The 19,904-nt window shown below is 40.6% G+C and overlaps 1 protein-coding gene across 1 annotated transcript in view; it reads left to right on the forward strand.

Moving 5' to 3' along the window:
- Nucleotides 1–19,904, forward strand: part of ECEL1 (endothelin converting enzyme like 1) — a 158,244-nt gene that overhangs the window by 3,262 nt on the left and 135,078 nt on the right. The window contains exon 2 of the mRNA XM_040428434.1: nucleotides 8,254–9,176. Within this exon, the coding sequence (XP_040284368.1) occupies nucleotides 8,427–9,176 (750 nt within the window). The 5' untranslated portion in view covers nucleotides 8,254–8,426. The remainder of the gene's footprint in view (nucleotides 1–8,253; nucleotides 9,177–19,904) is intronic.

The raw sequence follows: 19,904 nt of genomic DNA on the forward strand, positions 1-19,904 counted from the left end.
TTTAAAAAGAAGTATAAGTGTATAGGTACTGGGTGGATTTATCAAGCAATTATGTCGTAGCCATTCTATAGCATTATAGAAAAGTGTTTTACTCTAAATGCTCTTTAAAGGCACATAAAGCTATCTGTGCTGCTCTGTATGCATATACACATCGGGTGCACAATGCTGCAATGGTCTGCTTTACTGCAGAATGTAATGGGTTAAGGTTAATTTTCATTAACCCTCCCAGGAAGACCTCACATTGATATTCTGGCAGCCATCCACAGCTCTGTCTTCTTGGGAAGGGCCATGAGGTTATTCTATTTCGGTGCGAGTGCTCGGGAACGTTACATATTTATAGGGGGAACAGGAACAGCATAAAGTGAAATGATGTGAGAGTATTATTACCGATATAAATCAGGGATGTGCACTGTTCTAGTCAGCTCATCCAGACTGCCTGCGACCAAGTAGATGGAGAGCACGCTTGGGCTATGGGGAAGGATGCATGACTCAGTCATATATGACCTCACATTTTTCTTCTAAAAGCATGTAGCATAAGACTTGAAATTAAAGAAAGAGTCATTTGACAATAAACTTCTCTCCTTATCTTGCCCTCCATTCATACAACTTACATGAAATCTGAAGGATTTCCCCAAAGACATAACCATATTAGTTTTCAAGAAATAAAATTTGCCTTAGGTGAGGTTCAGGTCTCCATTTTGTAACTCTGGTTGTCTGTTCCAGCCAAGGAGCAAACTACCAGAGTTACTGTATCTGGCATAGCCAGACACTACCAGGTATCGCCAGATCTCCATTCACTATAATGGGATCTAGTGGGGGATCCATAAATGCCAGCATTCTGCCAGAGAAATACAACTGGGTTTATGCCCGATACATAACTCCGTTAACCTACTGCGCCAGATACATAGAGCCAGATTTATCATTAGCTAAAGTCAAATTTATGGCGTGAAAAAGGTGCAAATAGCACTACGCAGTTGTAGTTGGAGTTGTTTTTTCTATCCATGCCTCTCCACCGCCAAAAAAAACAGGCTTGAACTATTTTTTACCAGTGTGGACAGTCGGATGGGTATCGCAGACCACATTTAAAGTGAAAGGGTCCTATATCTGCATGCGGCGGTCCCACGAACAGATGACACAACGGATGTTAAAAAGGGACAGACATAAAAAAAGACTAAAAAAAAATACACTTCTCATTAAAATATTAAACTATACAACTTATTACACTTTAACTGATTCTTATTTTTTTTTACCTTTTCAACTAATTTTTTTCTGCTGTGAAATTCTTATTTTTTATCAGATTTGTCTGGTAACGTATTTTCAGTTGAATCTATATTTTCTAATTCTTCTAAATCAGGTAATGATCTAGAATTGTTTTCAGGGAGATTACTTTGGCCGGAAGATGCTGGTATTTCTTGAGATGAATCAGTATTTAAATGCCTGCATTGCTGAGGACCATAATTTTGCTGAAGAAATTTGGCAAAAAGATCTGTCATCAAAGATGGGTCCATGTTTACCATGTTCTCTTAGGTACTGTACAACTGATAATGAAGAAAATCTTGCGACTTTTCTGTCAGAAACCTATAAACTTGCGACTTGTTATCTATAACATATGCAAACGTGCAACAATTTAAATGCGAATTTTTCGTAAAGACGTGCAACTTTTGTAAAGCCGCTTACTGAAGGATAAACTGCTACCGTCAAACCACATTTATCACAGTATTAAAGGACCATTAATAAATCTGACTTAGCCAAAAGTGACTTTGCACATACAGTAAGGTCCATAAATATTGGGACATTGACACAATTCTAACATTTTTGGCTCTATACACCACCACAAAGGATTTGAATTGAAACAAACAAGATGTGCTTTAACTGCAGATTGTCAGCTTTAATTTGAGGGTATTTACATCCAAATCAGCTGAACGCTGTAGGAATTACAGCAGTTTGCATATGTGCCTCCCACTTGTTAAGGGACCAAAAGTAAGCTAGTTGTGTGTTATTCCCTCATTATCCCAATTACAATGAGCAGATAAAAGGTCCAGAGTTCATTTAAAGTGTGCTATTTGCATTTGGAATCTGTTGCTTTCCACTCTCAAGATGAGGTTCAAAGAGCTGTCACTATCAGTGAAGCAAGCCATCATTAGGCTGAAAAAACAGAACAAACTCATCAGAGAGATAGCAAAAACATTAGGCGTGGCCAAAACAACTGTTTGGAACCTTCTTAAAAAGAAGGAACACACCAGTGAGCTCAGCAACACCAAAAGACCCGGAAGACCATGGAAAACAACTGTGGTGGATGACCAAAGAATTCTTTCCCTCGTGAAGAAAACACCATTCACAACAGTTGGCCAGATCAAGAACACTCTCCAGGAGGTACGTGTATGTGTGTCAAAGTCAACAATCAAGAGAAGACTTAACCAGAGTGAATACAGAGGTTTCACCACAAGATGTAAACCATTGGTGAGCCTCAAAAACAGGAAGGCCAGATTAGAGTTTGCCAAACGACGTCTAAAAAAGCCTTCACAGTTCTGGAACAACATCCTATGGAAGGATGAGACCAAGATCAACTTGTACCAGAGTGATGGGAAGAGAAGAGTATGGAGAAGGAAAGGAACTGCTCATGATCCTAAGCATACCACCTCATCAGTGAAGCATGGTGGTGGTAGTTCCATGGCATGGGCATGTATGGCTGCCAATGGAACTGGATCTCTTGTATTTATTGATGATGTGACTGCTGACAAAAGCAGCAGGATGAATTATGAAGTGTTTCGGGCAATATTATCTGCTCATATTCAGCCAAATGCTTCAGAACTCATTGGACGGCGCTTCATAGTGCAGATGGACAATGACCCAAAGCATACTGCAAAAGCAACCAAAGAGTTTAAGGGAAAGAGGTGGAATGTTATGCAATGGCCAAGTCAATCACCTGACCTGAATCCGATTGAGCATGCATTTCACTTGCTGAAGACAAAACTGAAGGGAAAATGCCCCGAGAACAAGCAGAAACTGAAGACAGTTGCAGTAGAGACCTGGCAGAGCATCACCAGGGATGAAACCCAGCGTCTGGTGATGTCTATGCGTTCCAGACTTCAGGCTGTAATTGACTGCAAAGGATTTAAAAAGTGAAGGTTTGATTTATGATTATTATTCTGTCCCATTACTTTTGGTTCCTTAACAAGTGGGAGGCACATATGCAAACTGTTGTAATTCCTACACTGTTCACCTGATTTGGATGTAAATACCCTCAAATTAAAGCTGACAGTCTGCAGTTAAAGCACATCTTGTTTGTTTCATTTCAAATCCATTGTGGTGGTGTATAGAGCCAAAAATGTTAGAATTGTGTAGATGTCCCAATATTTATGGATCTGACTGTATGTAAAAGTGGAGTAAAATGTAAGTGTAATGATAAATCTGGCCCTTAGTCTGTTGCTGTGCTGGAACAGGCTAGCAAAGTTACAAAACAGAGATATGAATGAACCCTTAGACATGTTATAACACTCAGCAGAAATAACTTTTTGTTCGACAATATCCAACATATCCAATTAAGACAAATGGCATAGCCCCACCATCATATTCATTAATTTTATGGTGGTGAGAAGATCAGCTCCTGCAGGAGATCCCCGGTGCCATTACCATGGTGGACACAATCAAATCGTACAGAAAAAACTTATCATGTTAAATTATATCTGTCCTCTGATATCAGCTACCATGTCAGGGCCTGTCACTCGCCATAGATAAAGACTCTTCCTATAAATCTTACATTTATGGGCAAGTTATGGACTATGGGGGTCATTTATTATTCTGGAATACGCCTATATTAGGCGTATTTCAGGTGCAGATAGCAGAGCAACAGTTGCACTGCTATCTGCACCTTCACCCCGCTCACGCAGATCTAAAATTATGGGCGTGGCATGGGCGGGAAGGGGATGGACCGGTAGGCCCGTCTCATTTATCATTTTCTACAACTGTTTCAGGTATAGAAAATGGTCTAAATGTAAGACAGCTCTGAAGATGTCTTACATTTAGACTGGCGCTGGATGTGCTGAAGTTATGGAGAGGCCTGCGTCTCTTCATAATTTCGGCGAATCCACCACCAGCTTAGGGCTTTATTAAGACCGGCGTCTAAAACGTCGGTCTTTAAAAATGTGCCCCTATGTGTGTATCACATGATCAGTTTAGCCACCATAACACGTACTAAGGTTATGTAATAGAATCCAATGTTCGCAATTTTTGGCTAAGCTGTGGGAAAAAAACAACCAAGAGGGTAAGCAGCTCACTACCTGATGATTGTATGTCTCTGCATGTCACATATACAGGGCTGTCTGTAAGTACCAGCTAAGGCATGTTTCTGCAGAAAGGCAGGAGAAAGTGCTTGCACACCCTGTGTACTGTGGATTGAAAAATCACAGCACAGTCCAAACACAGTACCAATTTTAAATATATGCAAAGATTAATTAGCTTGTGACTTTTGTTGTAAATTCACCTTCTCTTACAATAGGTTCACATCCACACCCATGTATTTTACAGCACAACAGAAAGCAAAACACACTTTACTTCCTGTGTTGTTGTTTTTGGACTCCTCTTCTGTCCTCCACATGTGCATGGCTGCTATGTTGCTCCATAGAGATCATTGATCACTATGTAATCTATATGCAAGTGTTCCTCTCCCCTCTTTACCCTTGTCAAAGAAAAAAGGAAATAAAAAGGAGGCTTGCTCACAGAGTACTCCTATGAATAGGGCTTAAAGTTACCTCTTATGTTGTTCTAAAATGCAGACAACATAAGACCTCTGTCAATATTGGAGTCTTTTGGTTAAATTATGAGAAAGCGTGCTTACATTTTCTGTCAATACAGCCCGCATTACATTCTGGGGTAGCTCTTGGGACTGGCCCGTCAAATTATTTTGGCATAATGGCATTAGTTCTTTGAATGGAAAAATAATGGGAGCACTGGTCCATGTGTTTGCAGAATACTTGCAGTACTACACAAGTGCATTTTTTTTTAGTTCAACAAAATTGATGCTTTAAATGGGCAGGAATTTTATTTAAAAAAAAAAAAAAATTTGAAAAAAAACCTTTGGCCTGGCTTGACAATGACATGGCAATGACATTAGACGATTCCAACAGCACCATTGGGTGCTAGACTATGACTAGAGAAGTCACTGGGCCAACAATTAGTAATCCTGTCTGGACTGTGTACTATTAGACCAGACAGTCATAAGATGACTGTCATAAGACAGTCATAAGATGGTCAACAGTGGATCGCGCTGTTTGAAACACTTGACAGTTTTGTCTAACTTTACACCTTCTACTGGTCAATTTACTTTACACCAAAATCTTGGCACAATTTCAGATGCAATACTGTAGCTAAGCTGAGTCTAAGGCAGTCTGAAAATTACTCATCATCTCACCATTGGTAGAGGAGGCTGCTGCTCTATCCCCTCCACCGCAGCTCTGCCTCCCCAGATTGGCTGCTATGTATAAACATAAGCTCAACATGAAATCAGAACTGATTTCCATTACAGGAAGAAAGAATGATTACAAACTGCAGACTACGGAATTATCAGTGGGAAGAAGATTATGAGGTATCTGGCACATATGTATGGAGGTAAAGTAGAGGTCTAAGTTAGCAGGAAGCCTGGAGGGTACTTAGACTCTGACTTAGACTTAGTGGTTACAATTCTGGTCAGTACAATATTTTTTATGTTTTTTTTAATCTGTTTTCTGTGAATAAAAATGCTTCACCTTCAGCTGGCCATACACATTAGGGTACTTTCACACTTGCCTTAAAATTTTCCGGTATTAAGTTCCATCTTAGGGGCTTAATACCGGAAAAAAACAGATCAGTTTTATCTTAATGCATTCTGAATGGAGAGCAATCCGTTCAGTATGCATCAGGATGTCTTTAGTTCATGCTGCAGTAATTTCTCTGTCCAAAATTCCGGAACACTTGCCGGAATGCCGGATCCGGCATTATTTTCCATTGAAATGCATTAATGCCGGATCCGGCCCCAAGTGTTCCGGAAAAACGGATCCGGTTTTGCAGTCTGCGCATGTGCAGACCTTTAAAAATGTGAAAAAGGTAAATACTGGATCCGTTTTTCTGGATGACAACCGGAGAGACGGATCCAGTAATGCAATGCATTTGTGAGACGGATCCGCATTCAGATACCTCTACAAATGCTGTCCGTTTGCATACAGATTGACGGATCCGGCGGGCAGTTCCGGCGATGGAACTGCCTGCCGGAATCCAGCAACGCAAGTGTGAAAGTACCCTTAGATGAATGCTGGCCAAACCTGATGGTTTTGGTGGGACTGGCAGACCATCCAGTGTGCATGGTAGCCTCTGAACTCTCCCCTGATGTCAGATATCTGAAGAATGAAGGACCAGGCACGCTGCACTTAGATTTCCATGGATTTCTTAGCTGGGAAGTTTAAGAGAACAGCTTTGTAAGTCAGATGAAAAAAAGGGTGGAATGATTGACAGCTATAGTCCCAGTTGCTAAAGAATTACAAGTACCACCATGACCAGGCATGCTTGCATTGATAGCAATGCAGCAGCTGGAAAAAGACTAAACTATACCTGATAATAATATGCAAATATAAATTATTCATAATAATGTTCATATTACTTTTTGCTGCTCCTAAAAAAGTTGCATCGATTTCCTCACAAGTTCAAGAAACAGGTTAAAAATCCAGAGAGTACATTCGAAACTCCATATAGTTACACGTGCAAACCTTCTTGCCATTTGCTCTTGAATATGTACTGTATGCTATGACGACAGCCAGGATATATCCATTGTTACTGTGCTATGAGGCATCAGGCCTGATTCCATGGATTGTGAAGGGTTAAATTCAGAAAACGGTGAGGAATGTTCATGTATTGATCACCTGTCTACACAGCTCAATATACATGGGGTAGCAAAGAGAAGGAGATAGTTAAACTTGGGTACAAAAAGTATTTCTCAAGGAGGTGTGCCCAAATGTAACAATAGTTTGGGTGTTATCTTTGCATGACTATTGTCTCTATCCGGTGGTTGATTCACCATAAGAAATGGAATATGATAAAGATTCACATAAGCAACTTTTATAGCAATCATTTCTGGTTCCATTTAAAAAGCAGTCAGCTATTATATACCGTAGCAGACATACATTACTGACCAAACCGTGCTCATTCAGTGACTCTTATTTAGACAGATTGGTCTAGACTGGCACTCAAGGACTGTCATTTGCCAGCACCGATGTTGGCTGTCAAACACAGAAACAGACTATTTAGGCATGATATGAGTTAGTGACATGGCACTATATCGACCAAGCAACCAAGAAGACCACGCAGAATCCTTAGCAGAACAAAGCCCCTTTGATCACGTCTCTATGGCTTTTCTAAGATTAATACATGTACCTATAACTGACAGTGTACGCAGTGCTAAGTACAGTTTGTAGCCAGTCACCATGTGAAACCCTAAGGTATAACATTTTCTACTGCACTTACTGCTGGCATGGTGTCTACCCTTACTGTGAATATGAATAAGATTTACATAGCTCCTCACTACAGTTCTCCATGAAATACTAGTATAACTTCAGTGAAATGCAAATGGCACTAGAGTTTTTTTTTTTTTTACCTGTCATAGCAAATTGCAGCGCTCAATCATGTATGGCCTATAGCTAATCAACCGTTTATTATTAGCTATGGATTTTGTACATCTGATTCTAAATCATTGCAGACTGCAATGCACGGGTTATTTACAATCCTATCTTTGTAAGCTGTACATTTTGGAAGTTATATAGCCAGAAATTTGCTTGCAAACATCTACAGATTGTTCATAGTACACCTTTATATACGTACTTCGCTAACACAGGCTTAATACAGTTAAATACAGTCACTGTCATGTTAAGAACTTGTGCTCAAAGGGGTATTCCGGTTACAACAAGCTATCTCTTATCCAGTGCTAGCTTGGTGGGGAGCTGATAACTGGGGTCCCCACCAATCAAGAGAACTGATGACCCATGTCCCCCATCTTAATGGAGCACTGGTCAAGCATGTGCTCCACCACTCTATGTAAAGTTGACCAGCACTCCATTGAAATGGGGGCACAAATACACCTGGTTCTCCTAATTGCTGGAGTTCCCAGTATGTTAACCAGTATAACATTTTAATGGTTGAAAACCTGGTAGTCATTATACTGTACATTTTCCATTTGAATATTACAGATATAGTTATGAAAATGATGATGATGATAATTTCTTTCTACAGGTTTCTACCCCTGGGATGAGGATCACGAAACAAAATTAAATCAGTTGCATTCCATCCATTTTCCATCTTCTTCAGTGAGTTGACAGTGATAAAAAATTAAGGCCCTCAGAAACCTTGAGGCGTGTTTGTAATATTCTGTTCTCCAAATACTAACAGCACAAACTTCGAGAGACATGGAAAAGACCTATTCTCTGACAGCCCACTATGATGAGTTCCAGGAAGTTAAGTATGTTAGCAAGTATAATAGCAGCAGCACACTTTCTAATGGCTTTAATATCCAGGTGAGCTCCAAAAAACAGTCAAAGGGCATACCACGCTGGAACAGGAGGGAGACTTGTCTGCTATCTGGGCTGGTGTTTGCAGCTGGACTATGCGTTATTTTAGGGTGCATGCTGGTGTTGAAGTATCTGTCTATGGACCAGGATGGACAATGCTTAGAAGAGTGCCAGGAGAGAAAAGCTTTCATGAGGGCTTCCAAATTTATAAGCAACAATATAGATCCCACCATATCGCCCTGCACTGACTTTTACTCATTTGCGTGTGGAGGTTGGCTAAGACGACATAGGATACCAGAGGACAAACTGATATATGGCACTATAGCAGCTATTGGGGAACAGAACGAAGACAAATTGCAGCATCTTCTTTTACAACCTATAAGGAGGAAGCACAGAGGATCTTCTGAGAGGAAGGTGAAAGAGTTCTTCAGGTCTTGTCTCAATATGAAAGAAATTGACCGTTTGGGGGCAACTCCAATGCTACAAGTTCTTGATGATTGTGGCGGTTGGGATCTGCCAGAATACTCCAAACACAAGTGGGACTTTAATGAATTGCTATATAAGACACAAGGAGTGTACAGCACAGCGGTGTTCTTCTCACTGACAGTAAATTTAGATGACAAAAACTCTTCCAGATATGTCATCAGGGTAAGTCAAGGAAATCCCTTATCTGTATAAATAATGTACACTTTTTGAAGTTTTTGAAAATTGATTTCTACTCTTGTGATCGGTTGGGCATAGCATTGCTTCACTGTCAGGTGTAATTCAGTAAATATTAAGGCATATTTATTAATATTTTTTGGGGGGGAAAAGACAGCAAAAACATAGAGGAGACTGGTAGAAGATGTTCACAGTAACACCTGCTATTTAAAGGCTATGGGTAATCTTAAAAGACATGTCAGACCCATTCCTCTTGGTTAGCTTATGTTTGACTGGTATTTTACACCAAAATTGTTATATTCACCATTCATAAATTTGCCACATTTTAAGACTCCACTTGGCCACACTCCCTTTTCCAGACAACTTCCCAAAAAGTATCTAAAACATGTACATGGCATGTGTGCCAGCATTTTTGCACACTTTGCTCCAGAATTATGCCATATTGCTATATTAAATCTGCCCCAACATATAGAAACGGTTTTACTTTATGTATTTCTTGAAGTTTACTAACTAACCCCTTGTAGCCTATGAAACAATTCCACACTATAAATCCTGAGCTTTTTACTGAAAGATGGAAAATAAGCTGAATCATCTGAGGATTTTTTTTATGTACCATACACATTCATTCTATTTTAGGCTAGTTATATTCTGCTACTGTCATTTAAAGTGGTTGTGCCAAGTGTTAAAAGGGGTTGTATCATCTCAGACATTGGGGCATATGGCTGGGATATTCCCCCAATGTCTGATAGGTGCAGGTCCCACCTCTGGAATCTGAACCTATACTTACAAAGGAGCCCACAAAGTCCCAGAGGGTGCGCCATGCATGCGTGGCCGCCATCCATTCATTCCTATAGGAGCACTGGAAATAGCCAAGCGGCACGCTGAGCTATTTCCGTCAGCCCCATAGAAGTGAATGGAATGGTGGGCATGCACAATGCACCCTCCAGGACTTTGCGGGCTTCATTCTAAGTATAGGTTTGGGTCCCAGAGAATATGCCCCCAATGTCTGAGATGGTACAACCCCATTAAGCTATCCTTTATCCACAGGATACGGGATAACTAGCTGATCACAGGGGTCCAACCGCAGGGACCCCCACAGATCACAATAACAAAGGTCCCGTTCCTCTGTTCAGATGGAGCGGCAGGTCATGCATGCACACTGCCAATCTATTCATTCTCTATGGGAGCACTGGAGATAGCCGAGTACAGAGTTCTCATGATCAGTGGGGGATAACTTGGCACAACCCCTTTAAGACTATGGAATCAGAATATATTGATTTAACCAAAGTCTCTATTGTGACCTTCAAGGAGATGAATGTTCCCAGTACTAAGTACTTTTCTCTGAAATTGCTCATTTAGTTATGTATTGATGGTATCTGCAATGATTTATTTTAAATACATAAAACTTAAATACATTCATATTCTAGATTTTATTTAGCTGAAAATGAGGAGTTCCCCTGTGGAACATAAGATCTTCTATCTTTAATGAAATTTGGATGTGATGGTATCATAACTTACACCATATTAAAAGTGAAAAATTAAGTGGGAGATATATCAAACTGGTGTAAAGTAGAACTGGCTTAGTTGCCCATAGCAACCAATCAGATTCCACCTTTCATTTTCCAAAGGAGCTGTCAAAAATGAAAGGTGGAATCTGATTGGTTGCTATGGGCAACTAAGCCAGTTCTACTTTACACCAGTTTGATAAATGACCCCCCAAGTTTTCCCAATTCTGAAAATTAGCTTTAAGGTGGACAGTCAAGTTTCTCGCATAAAAAACTCAATTAGTTCCATCAGGGATGAGCTATAAAAAAGGTCTTGATATGAGATTTGCCAAGGTTAATCTGTGCAAATTGTGAAGGTTATAGGCCTAAAGTAAAGATAAGGATGAGACTGAGGGCAGGGAATTCTGTTATAGGTTGTGGATTTGAAGTAAGTTATATTGTATAGTGTATTAACCTTTTACAGCTATGATTTGAGATGAGCGAAGTTATGAAAAATTCGATACGGCTACTTCGCCAAGTTTTACAAAGAAATTTGCTTTGTGATGTATTACTTAGTCACGAGGCGCATTTCTTTGTATGTAGTGGGTGCAATGACGGGGAATGGCGATCATGCCGTCCCCCGTCATTGAACCCCTCAAATGCCGCGTTCATCGCTGATTGCGGCATCTGAGATTAACATTGAGGGCTTTCAGGGGTTAATCCGGTAAAAAATACTCACCTTATCCAGGCTACTGCGGCCATCTTGAAGACACTCCGCAAAATCTCGAGCGGTGACATCAGACATCACCGCGTGCGAGATTTCACGTGGTATCTTCCATCAAGATGGCCATGGCGGCCTCTTCGTGCACAAATTGAGGAGGTGAACATTAAAAAAATTTTTCATCTGCCATTTCAGGGGAAATTGATTTGTTATCACGAAGCGCGAGGAAATTCGGCTTTGCGGCAAATCAAATTTTTCCTGAAATTCAGATCTATTCCACTTCAGACACTTCGATTCGCTCAACACTAGCTATAATATTGTAAAAAGTTGATGACTGTATTAAAACCATGCCGAAACTTTTTCCCTAAATTCTGATAAATTTACCCAAAGGAGTCCTATAGAAAAAGCAATGATAAATAGGAGACCTAGAGGGAAACAGAGTACTGTAATTGTGTCTCAGAAGTATGTAGGTTGGCATCTCCTAGCAGAGCAATGTTCAGTTCAACTAGCAGAGAAGAATGGACAGTTCAGCCACACCCTTCTGTGCTCATGCCAGTTTTGGAGCTTTGTGCCCTTCGTATGCTATGTCAGCACTGCTATAATCCAACTACCCACTGTATTACCAATGTGCCAGGCAGGAAAATGCTGTGCAGGTCATATGTATTACATGCAAAAGGTTTGATAAATGTTGGCAAATAAAACCAAATTAACAGACTTTCTGTAATGCTTTCATCATATATACGGTAAACTATTCTTAGTGTTTCACAGCAGGCAATAAAAGGAGATCAGACTGTAGAAACCATCAGGGGACACAAAGCAGTCACTGGCTGATCTCCATGTGTCTGCCTCCCATGTACTAACTGCAGTGAAACACTAATGTTACTGGTGAGCGCCATGGAGTTCCTTTATATTAAACTATGCAGGGGCGTTGCTAGGGTCTCAAAAGATCTGGGGCCCAGTTCTCTGAGTCGCTCCCCCCTCCCCCCATTTTGCTGTACTTGCTATACAGCAGCACATACCTGTCGCATCCAGGGCCTCCCAGGTGACGTCTCCTCCAATGTAGATCTTCTCTGTCATCATCTTCTCCATTTGGCCAGGTCAACTTTTTTCAGCTGCCTCGTCTTTGCAGAGTGTGACACTCAGACATCTTAGCTTCCTCACATTTCTATCATCATCTCCCAACCTGGAGTCCCCACAGTGTTATCCTGCTGCTCGCTGTGCTCCCCAATACCCCCAAATACTATCCTGAAGAAAAACTAGCACCATAAAGATAGTCCTCCCCGCATAGTAAGTGTTCCCCATAGTCCCACCAATAGTAATTCCCTTCTAGAATGCCCTCATTAGTAATACTGCCCCTTACAGTGCCCCCAACCGTGATAATGCTCCCCAAGATTGCCCCTATTAGTAATACTGCCCCTATAGTGCAACCAACAGTGATAATGCTCCCCGAGATTGCCCCCAATAGTAGAAGAGCCCTCCAGTATTAATAATACCCTCACAGAGCCCCCAGTAGAAAAAAGGCCCCCTATTGTTCCCCCAGTGGTAATAAAGCTCTCTACAGACCCCACAGTAGTAATAATGTCCCCCATAGTACTCTTAGTAGAAATAAGGCAGATCTATAAGTCCCTCCTATAGAGACCCCAGTAGTAATAAGAATGCCTAAAATGTCCGATGGATTTATAATACCCCTACAGTGCCCCCAGTATTTATACTGACCCCTACTGTTACAATGCTTACCCTGAATTCCCCCAGTATTTATAATTCCCCCTGAAGAGCCCCCTATAGTTGTATTCCACCCTCCACCATACAGTCCCATGTAAATAACACCACACCATCTCTCCAGCCCCCTCCAACATACAGTCCCATGTAAATAACATCCCTCTCTATCTACAGCCCCCTCCAAAATACAGTGCCATGTAAATAACACCACACCATCTCTCCAGCCCCCTCCAATATACAGTCCCATGTAAATAACATCCCTGTCTGGTGACAGGGAGCAGCATTTCTTGTTGTTGGCAATGAGGCAGCTGTGAATTGGCAAAGAGCACATGGTGGCACAGGACACATGGTTGCACAGAGGGCACATGGCTCCACAGGGTACATGGTGGCACAGGTCACATGGCAGCATAGAGCACATGGCTCCACAGGGTACATGGTGGCACAGGGCATATGGCAACACACTGGGGCATATGGTTTCAAAGGACACATGGCAGCACAGAGCATATGGTTGCACCAACCTAATAGGATAAGCCAAGGTTTTAACCCTTAATTGTCCACATAATGCTATCAAGTACGCACTTATAACAAATCGCAACATTTAACATTACAGAAGTTAACCCTTTGCAGTGACCCTGTTCTGCGGTACTGCAATTACATGCAATGTATATAACGTTTATAAAGCATTTGGCTGCCATTTTCTTCTTGTTACCACTGAAAGTTTTAATTTTTTTGTTACAAATGAGTGCATTTGCTATGTATAAAATGTCATCCAGCCTGTTAATTCATACTATACCTAGGAGAGATTTCTTCTTTTTATCATATAAGACACATAACATAAAGGTCCTGAGCTCCAGTGCAAGCTCTGTACCAGGGCCCTCCACCTACCATGGTTCTGCCATTTGTAATACTGGTGTCTTCTTATGTGACAGAGAGCCCAGGCACCAGGCCCTGGTTCAGCTGATACCTCTACACCCCCTATAATTATAACTGAATGTTCTGTATAGAAGTCACATCAGCAGATTCCTGGACCTATTCAACTAATATCAAAATATCTTTCTTTAGAGTGTGATAGTAACACGTGTTATATTCTGTAATAAAAATTGAGTTACTTACCTTCTATATCTTCAGTCAGGTGTTATAGCTATGTCACACCTTTCATATATAGAAGGAAAGGGGACGATGATGTACAGTAAAAGGATTCATTTTGGTTGTCTATTCACCCATACATTTCTAATAGTAGTTCCTTGATGGTCATCTCACAAGGCTAGATCCCATCTAAGCAGCAAAGTATGCATACTTTTATTGCCCTTCAGGGTCTGTTTAAAGTGTTTCATGATGAACGTCTAGAATATATAGCTATTCTAGTATTCGGCTGCATTCTTTATTTTAATTTTATTATTCCTTAATTCACTTAGAAATTGTCCTTATTGCCCAGACTATCACAAGGTTCTGTATGTGAGCGGGTTAAGGATTTCACAGAAAAGAAAGGCATCTCCCCCTTGTGGCCTAAAGCAGTATTACAATGTTGTAGTACACTACAACTTTTTCTCCTTGGACTGTCTAATTTAGCAATTTGTTATAACAGTAATATTAAAATTGTTATATATGACCACTTCTGCATGAGAAGCAGGCTCGGACTGGCCCACAGGGATACAGGTGAATCTCCTGGTGGGCCCCTAGTCTCCCACCCCCTGCACAAGTGGCACATAACACAGTAGACTTAGTAGACTGTTCATATAAAAAAAGACTTCATAGATTATTAAAGAAACTCCCCAGTTTATTATTATAGACACGATCAGAGCTGAGATGACTTCTAGGTATAGAGAAAGGCTAGCGAGTATCCTCTTTTCCCCTGGACCTACCTTCTCAATGCTGCTGCAGAGACCCCCATATTCAATCATCTGGTAGCATCTTGCTGCTATGTGAGCAGGTAATATTTGAATGTATCCGTAAGGTGGGCTCTCAAAATAAATGTTATTGGTCAGCCCTAGGCACCCCAGTCCGACACTGATGAGAAGCATTTCTCATCAGATAGGGAGTGGCAACCACAAGGAAGTCCAATTCCCTACAGCTACTAGCACCATCAACAGAGTATGGCCTTTGTATTCTTTCAGTAGAAAGAGGGGATAGGGGAGGGAATTTCCATATATTCAAAAAAACTCCTCTGCCCTCATACAGGATAGATACACAGAAGAACTTCAGGAAAATGCTAGAGATCCTTTTATCTTGACCAGATTTGATTTAGTCAGATTTCCAATTCCATCATACCCTACACCATTGACCCTTTTCTTTGAGAGGACCACCCCTCTAGAATTTCTATATAATTCTGGGTGGTTGTCTCAGGGTTTTTTTCTGGCTATATGACGTAAGAATGACAGAATATAGTATAAAATCTCAGGGACGTAATCATAAGATGTAGAATTTAGAGTACACTGTTAGCTGGTGGCTCTGCAGACTGGTGGTGTAAAGATGAAAAAAGCCTTTGACGCTCGCTTTTTTCAGGAAGGGGGGGACTTTTTAATACTTTAGTTTTTTTTTCTGCTCCAACTTCTCCATAACTGCAAAAATTCCCTTTACAATGAACCTGTCTGTAGCAGCAGATTAGCACAACTCTTCTCCAAAATTCCATAGACACTTAATATTGGAATTGTAACAACCTCTTGTGACATTTCCATGGCTCATAAATGTCCATTGAAGTCCTGACTGAGTCACTGAGAATTTATTGTTCCCAAAGCTGAAGGCAATAGTAAACCTGTTTAATGTATAGGCATCTCTCTTTAAAAAGAAGTATTGAAAATGGCAGTGCAGCCGCTAGACTATTATGTCATAGGAGGACATTAACCCCTTAACAACATGGTGCACTGTGCTGTACATCTTGCCATACTGCGCCTGAGCACGTGTTTGATTGAATGTTTAGCACTAATTGCCTCTTCAAGCTGAAGTGACATTGCAGCCGATGGCAGTTTATTTCCATAGCAAATGGTGGATCCATCAGGGACCTGAAAATGGCTCTTAATGTGAAAATTTACATGACGGATACTAGGAGGAAGTTAGAAAAACCTGTTTTGATCTGTGTAATTGTGCAATTTTAGCACAGAAAGCAGAGTAAATTATTGCCGGTTGGAGACAGGAAAAATAGAGGGGAAACGGGTAAAGGAAATACATAATGAAAGAAACTGTGAGGTGAGGGAACTCATTACTGTCTGATGGTTCTCCAAAGTCCACTTGTCATTACCTTAAAGAGAAATGCAAAGTTTATACATTGATAATTACTCTCCATTCTACGGTGATTGCCTCACAGTCTTTTATGAGTCCTGTATGAGTGCTAAATGAGGCTGCCCACAAAAATGTTCAATGACAAACAATGCCCAATGGTTCAATATTTTTACTGTTGATGGATCCTTATGAATTGATGGGAAGTGACTACATGTAGGCTCATCAGTGCAAAAATCTGTTTGGCATACCCGTGGTATACTCTTTGCTCTGGTCTGAATTGATTATTATAATTCGTTACTGTCAGAGGTAGTGATAAAATTGTATCCTAGGTCACTAGACCACTAGACCTATATTCAATGGTGGGAATGTGGTGTAGACCCTCGAGATGACTGCCATCAGTGTAGCATAGTACAATATTAAATACTGTTTTATTATAGTAAGAACACATACTGCCAATGGCCGCACCAGTTAGTGGGTAAAACTAAGGATCTGCCTCTAAAATTGGGAAGCCATACAGGCCATCTCATCTGCACTTGGTCGCCACAGCTTGTGTACTTAACTTTAAATCCGAGAAAGTTACCGTATGTTAATTCTATTGCTTTTATAGCTTATACCCTCTGTTACATACACTTTAGAAGTAAATTAAAATGACAAACTTCAGAATTGCAGAGAGCAATATTGGTGCCCATTTCTGGCAAAAGCGGAAGCAAATACCCCCTCAGAAGTCATCTTTGCCACTGGCATAAGATAATTAGGAGCAAATGAGCTGAACACTAAATAAACTGAACACTGAAGACTCACAGCTGTTCAGAGACGCATGAGCGGAACATAAAGATGTAGAGGACATGTGGCCTTCCACAGTCCCAGGACACCTTTCTCCAGACTCAGATGTGCACTTGGTATTGATCAATTTCCTAACTTCATAGGCAGGTGTTTTTATATATATACCCAGAAGGGTTAATCCATTTTATTGATACACGCATTAAACATGTGGCTCATTAAAATAATGGCAGCAAAGGGATGATTAAGTTGTCTGCTAGATACGATTGAAACCTTAGCCAGTAGTAACTTTAGGTGCACGCATGACATTTTGCAGATATCTTTCCTTGAAGTATTAGGATGCCTGAACCTCATTATCCAACAAGGACAGTAATCTAAAGGGACGCATTCCTGTTGGTTATCACAGCATGCAGGGACCGATGTGCCATATGGACTAGCAATCAGCTACCTATCAATTAGACAGGCATTAAACTGCCACTGGCTTGGCCTTCTGCCCCAGAATAATGTATAGCAGCATCTAGGACAGCCAGGGGAACAAGGTTATATGCTTGGCTGGAGCCGAATGGTAATTTGCCATCTTTTAATATACCGTTTCCAAATGAAATAATTGCAAACAAGTGATTAACTAAGATAATAATACTGCAGATCTTAAGCTGTGCTTATGAAAGACGTATCTAATTATTGGACATACTTGGGTCATATGGTGTGGTATAGCCATAATTATATAGCCAAGTTTTCAGTATATAATACTCAGATGAATTATATGATATTAATAGAATACGTACATACAGGTAATAAATATTCTACCTTATTAGTCAATTTCATTAAAATAATCGAGAAGCTGCTATAGCCGGACCCTAGTTCTAGGTATTAGAAAGCATTTCTAGGGGGTACTATGGTCCCCCAGAATCTACAATGAAACTAGCCTCTTCGCATCAAGTCTCGATTTCCTTCTTCTCATTCCTATCATTTCTAGAATGAATTAACACTTATTCAGGGACCTACCAAGATCTCATAGTAAAACTCAAAACAGGACCAATCCATGCACTATTTTTAAAACAATCCAGATGAATGTACACCATTATATCACCGTGGTCAGAGCAGTTTTTTTTTTCCCACACAAAACCTCAAATTCCCTTGCTTCCCGTCACACAGTCATTGACATAAATGATAGCTTTCTGGCTGCTTGCTGCCACCAGTAGGGGGGGCTAATTACATATGGATTTATGCATCTATTTAACTTAAAGAGAACCTGCCACCAGTTTTTCTTTGTAAACACAATATCTCATACTGTAGTCCAGATGCCATCCTGCTCTTTTTTTCATGATGCACTTCTTCATCGTGCCGATTTTTGGCACTTAATATGCTAATTACTTGCATCGGTACAGGGAGGAGACCTCTGCTCTTCTCAGTGGACATCTCCTTCTCCCTGGCTGCGATGTAGTCTAATCGCTGCAGGCCGCTTTTCAGCCAGAGAGAAGATGAGCTGTTCTCGTGAGATTTGGTAAATTTCATGAGAACAGGCTATATAAGTGAGCATAGTACTTGCTGCACATGCTTATATAGCCTGTTCTCATGAGATTTACCAAATCTTATAAGAACAGCTGGTCTCATCCCTGGATTGAACAGTGTCACAGCCAGTGAGAAGAGCAGAGGTCTCCTCCTCCCTGTACTGATGCTAGTAGTTAGCATATCAGGTGCCAAAACCAAACGCGGGCGTAGAGATGCAACAGCAGAGTAGATCATGGAAAAACTAGCAGAATGGCATCTACTGAGCCTGGACTACAGTACAAGGCATTGCTTTCTCCTTCTGTACTGGTTTGCAACTCATCTTGTTCATGCTTATTGCAATTGTCTGTATTATGTATGTATACCCCTTTTCATATGTACAGCGCTATGGAATAAAGGGCGTTTTAATAATAAATAATAATATTAAAAAATAAATGATGAGAGGTTTAATGGGAGCCGAAAAGAGGTCTATGCAGTGAGCATCATCTTGTCGTGGCTACAGGCTAAGACTATGGCCCACACAATTTTTGAGGTGTAAAATTTTTTATTTTTTGCGAACGCAGACACCAATTTTCAAATGTGCTGAGAAAAGAAGACTATAGGTGTGATCCCACATTTTAGGCAGAAAATGATACAAATTTTGCCACCAATATATGCCTGCTCAAAAAAAGCATTGATTTAATTTTCAGATTTTTAGAGAGTCTCAAATCTGGCGAATTATTGAAAGACATGCACCTTTTAATAAATTTACGTCAGCATTCTTTTTTTCTTAGACTGGCGATTCTTACCTATGACACAGTTTAGTGCCGGAGCCCTGTATCAACAGAGGATCCAGAATAGTCCTGTGCCTACCTCTGTGGTACTGTATGTGAGCCACTGAATGTGTTACAGATAACGAATGTATTTAAGATATTTTTTTTTTAATAAAGTCTTTATTTCATGGAAGGGATTTTCCAGTTTGCATCAGCATCCTTTTAAAAAAAATCATTCATGAAGGTAGCTGTAACTTTGCAATGTACTTCTTTTATCTTTATTGCCTATATTTTCCGTTCTGGGCTGTGGTCACATGACCATGTCCATGCAACTCTTTCTTCTTTCCTGTGTGGCTATGTCCATGGGAGTGTCAGTGCTAGGAGAGTGTCTATGTAACTAGCGGGGTGGGAGGAGCTATAACTTAGCTGAGTGTTTTTAGGGGCAGTGCTGGAGCTATGGTAGAGAAAGGAGAAGTGCATCATGGGTTTGGTTGGATATAATAACAGGAAGTGCTATATACAGGATGTAACCAGA

This window comes from Bufo bufo, chromosome 4, assembly GCF_905171765.1.
Source record: "Bufo bufo chromosome 4, aBufBuf1.1, whole genome shotgun sequence".
In the NCBI taxonomy this organism is placed as follows: Eukaryota; Metazoa; Chordata; class Amphibia; order Anura; family Bufonidae; genus Bufo; species Bufo bufo.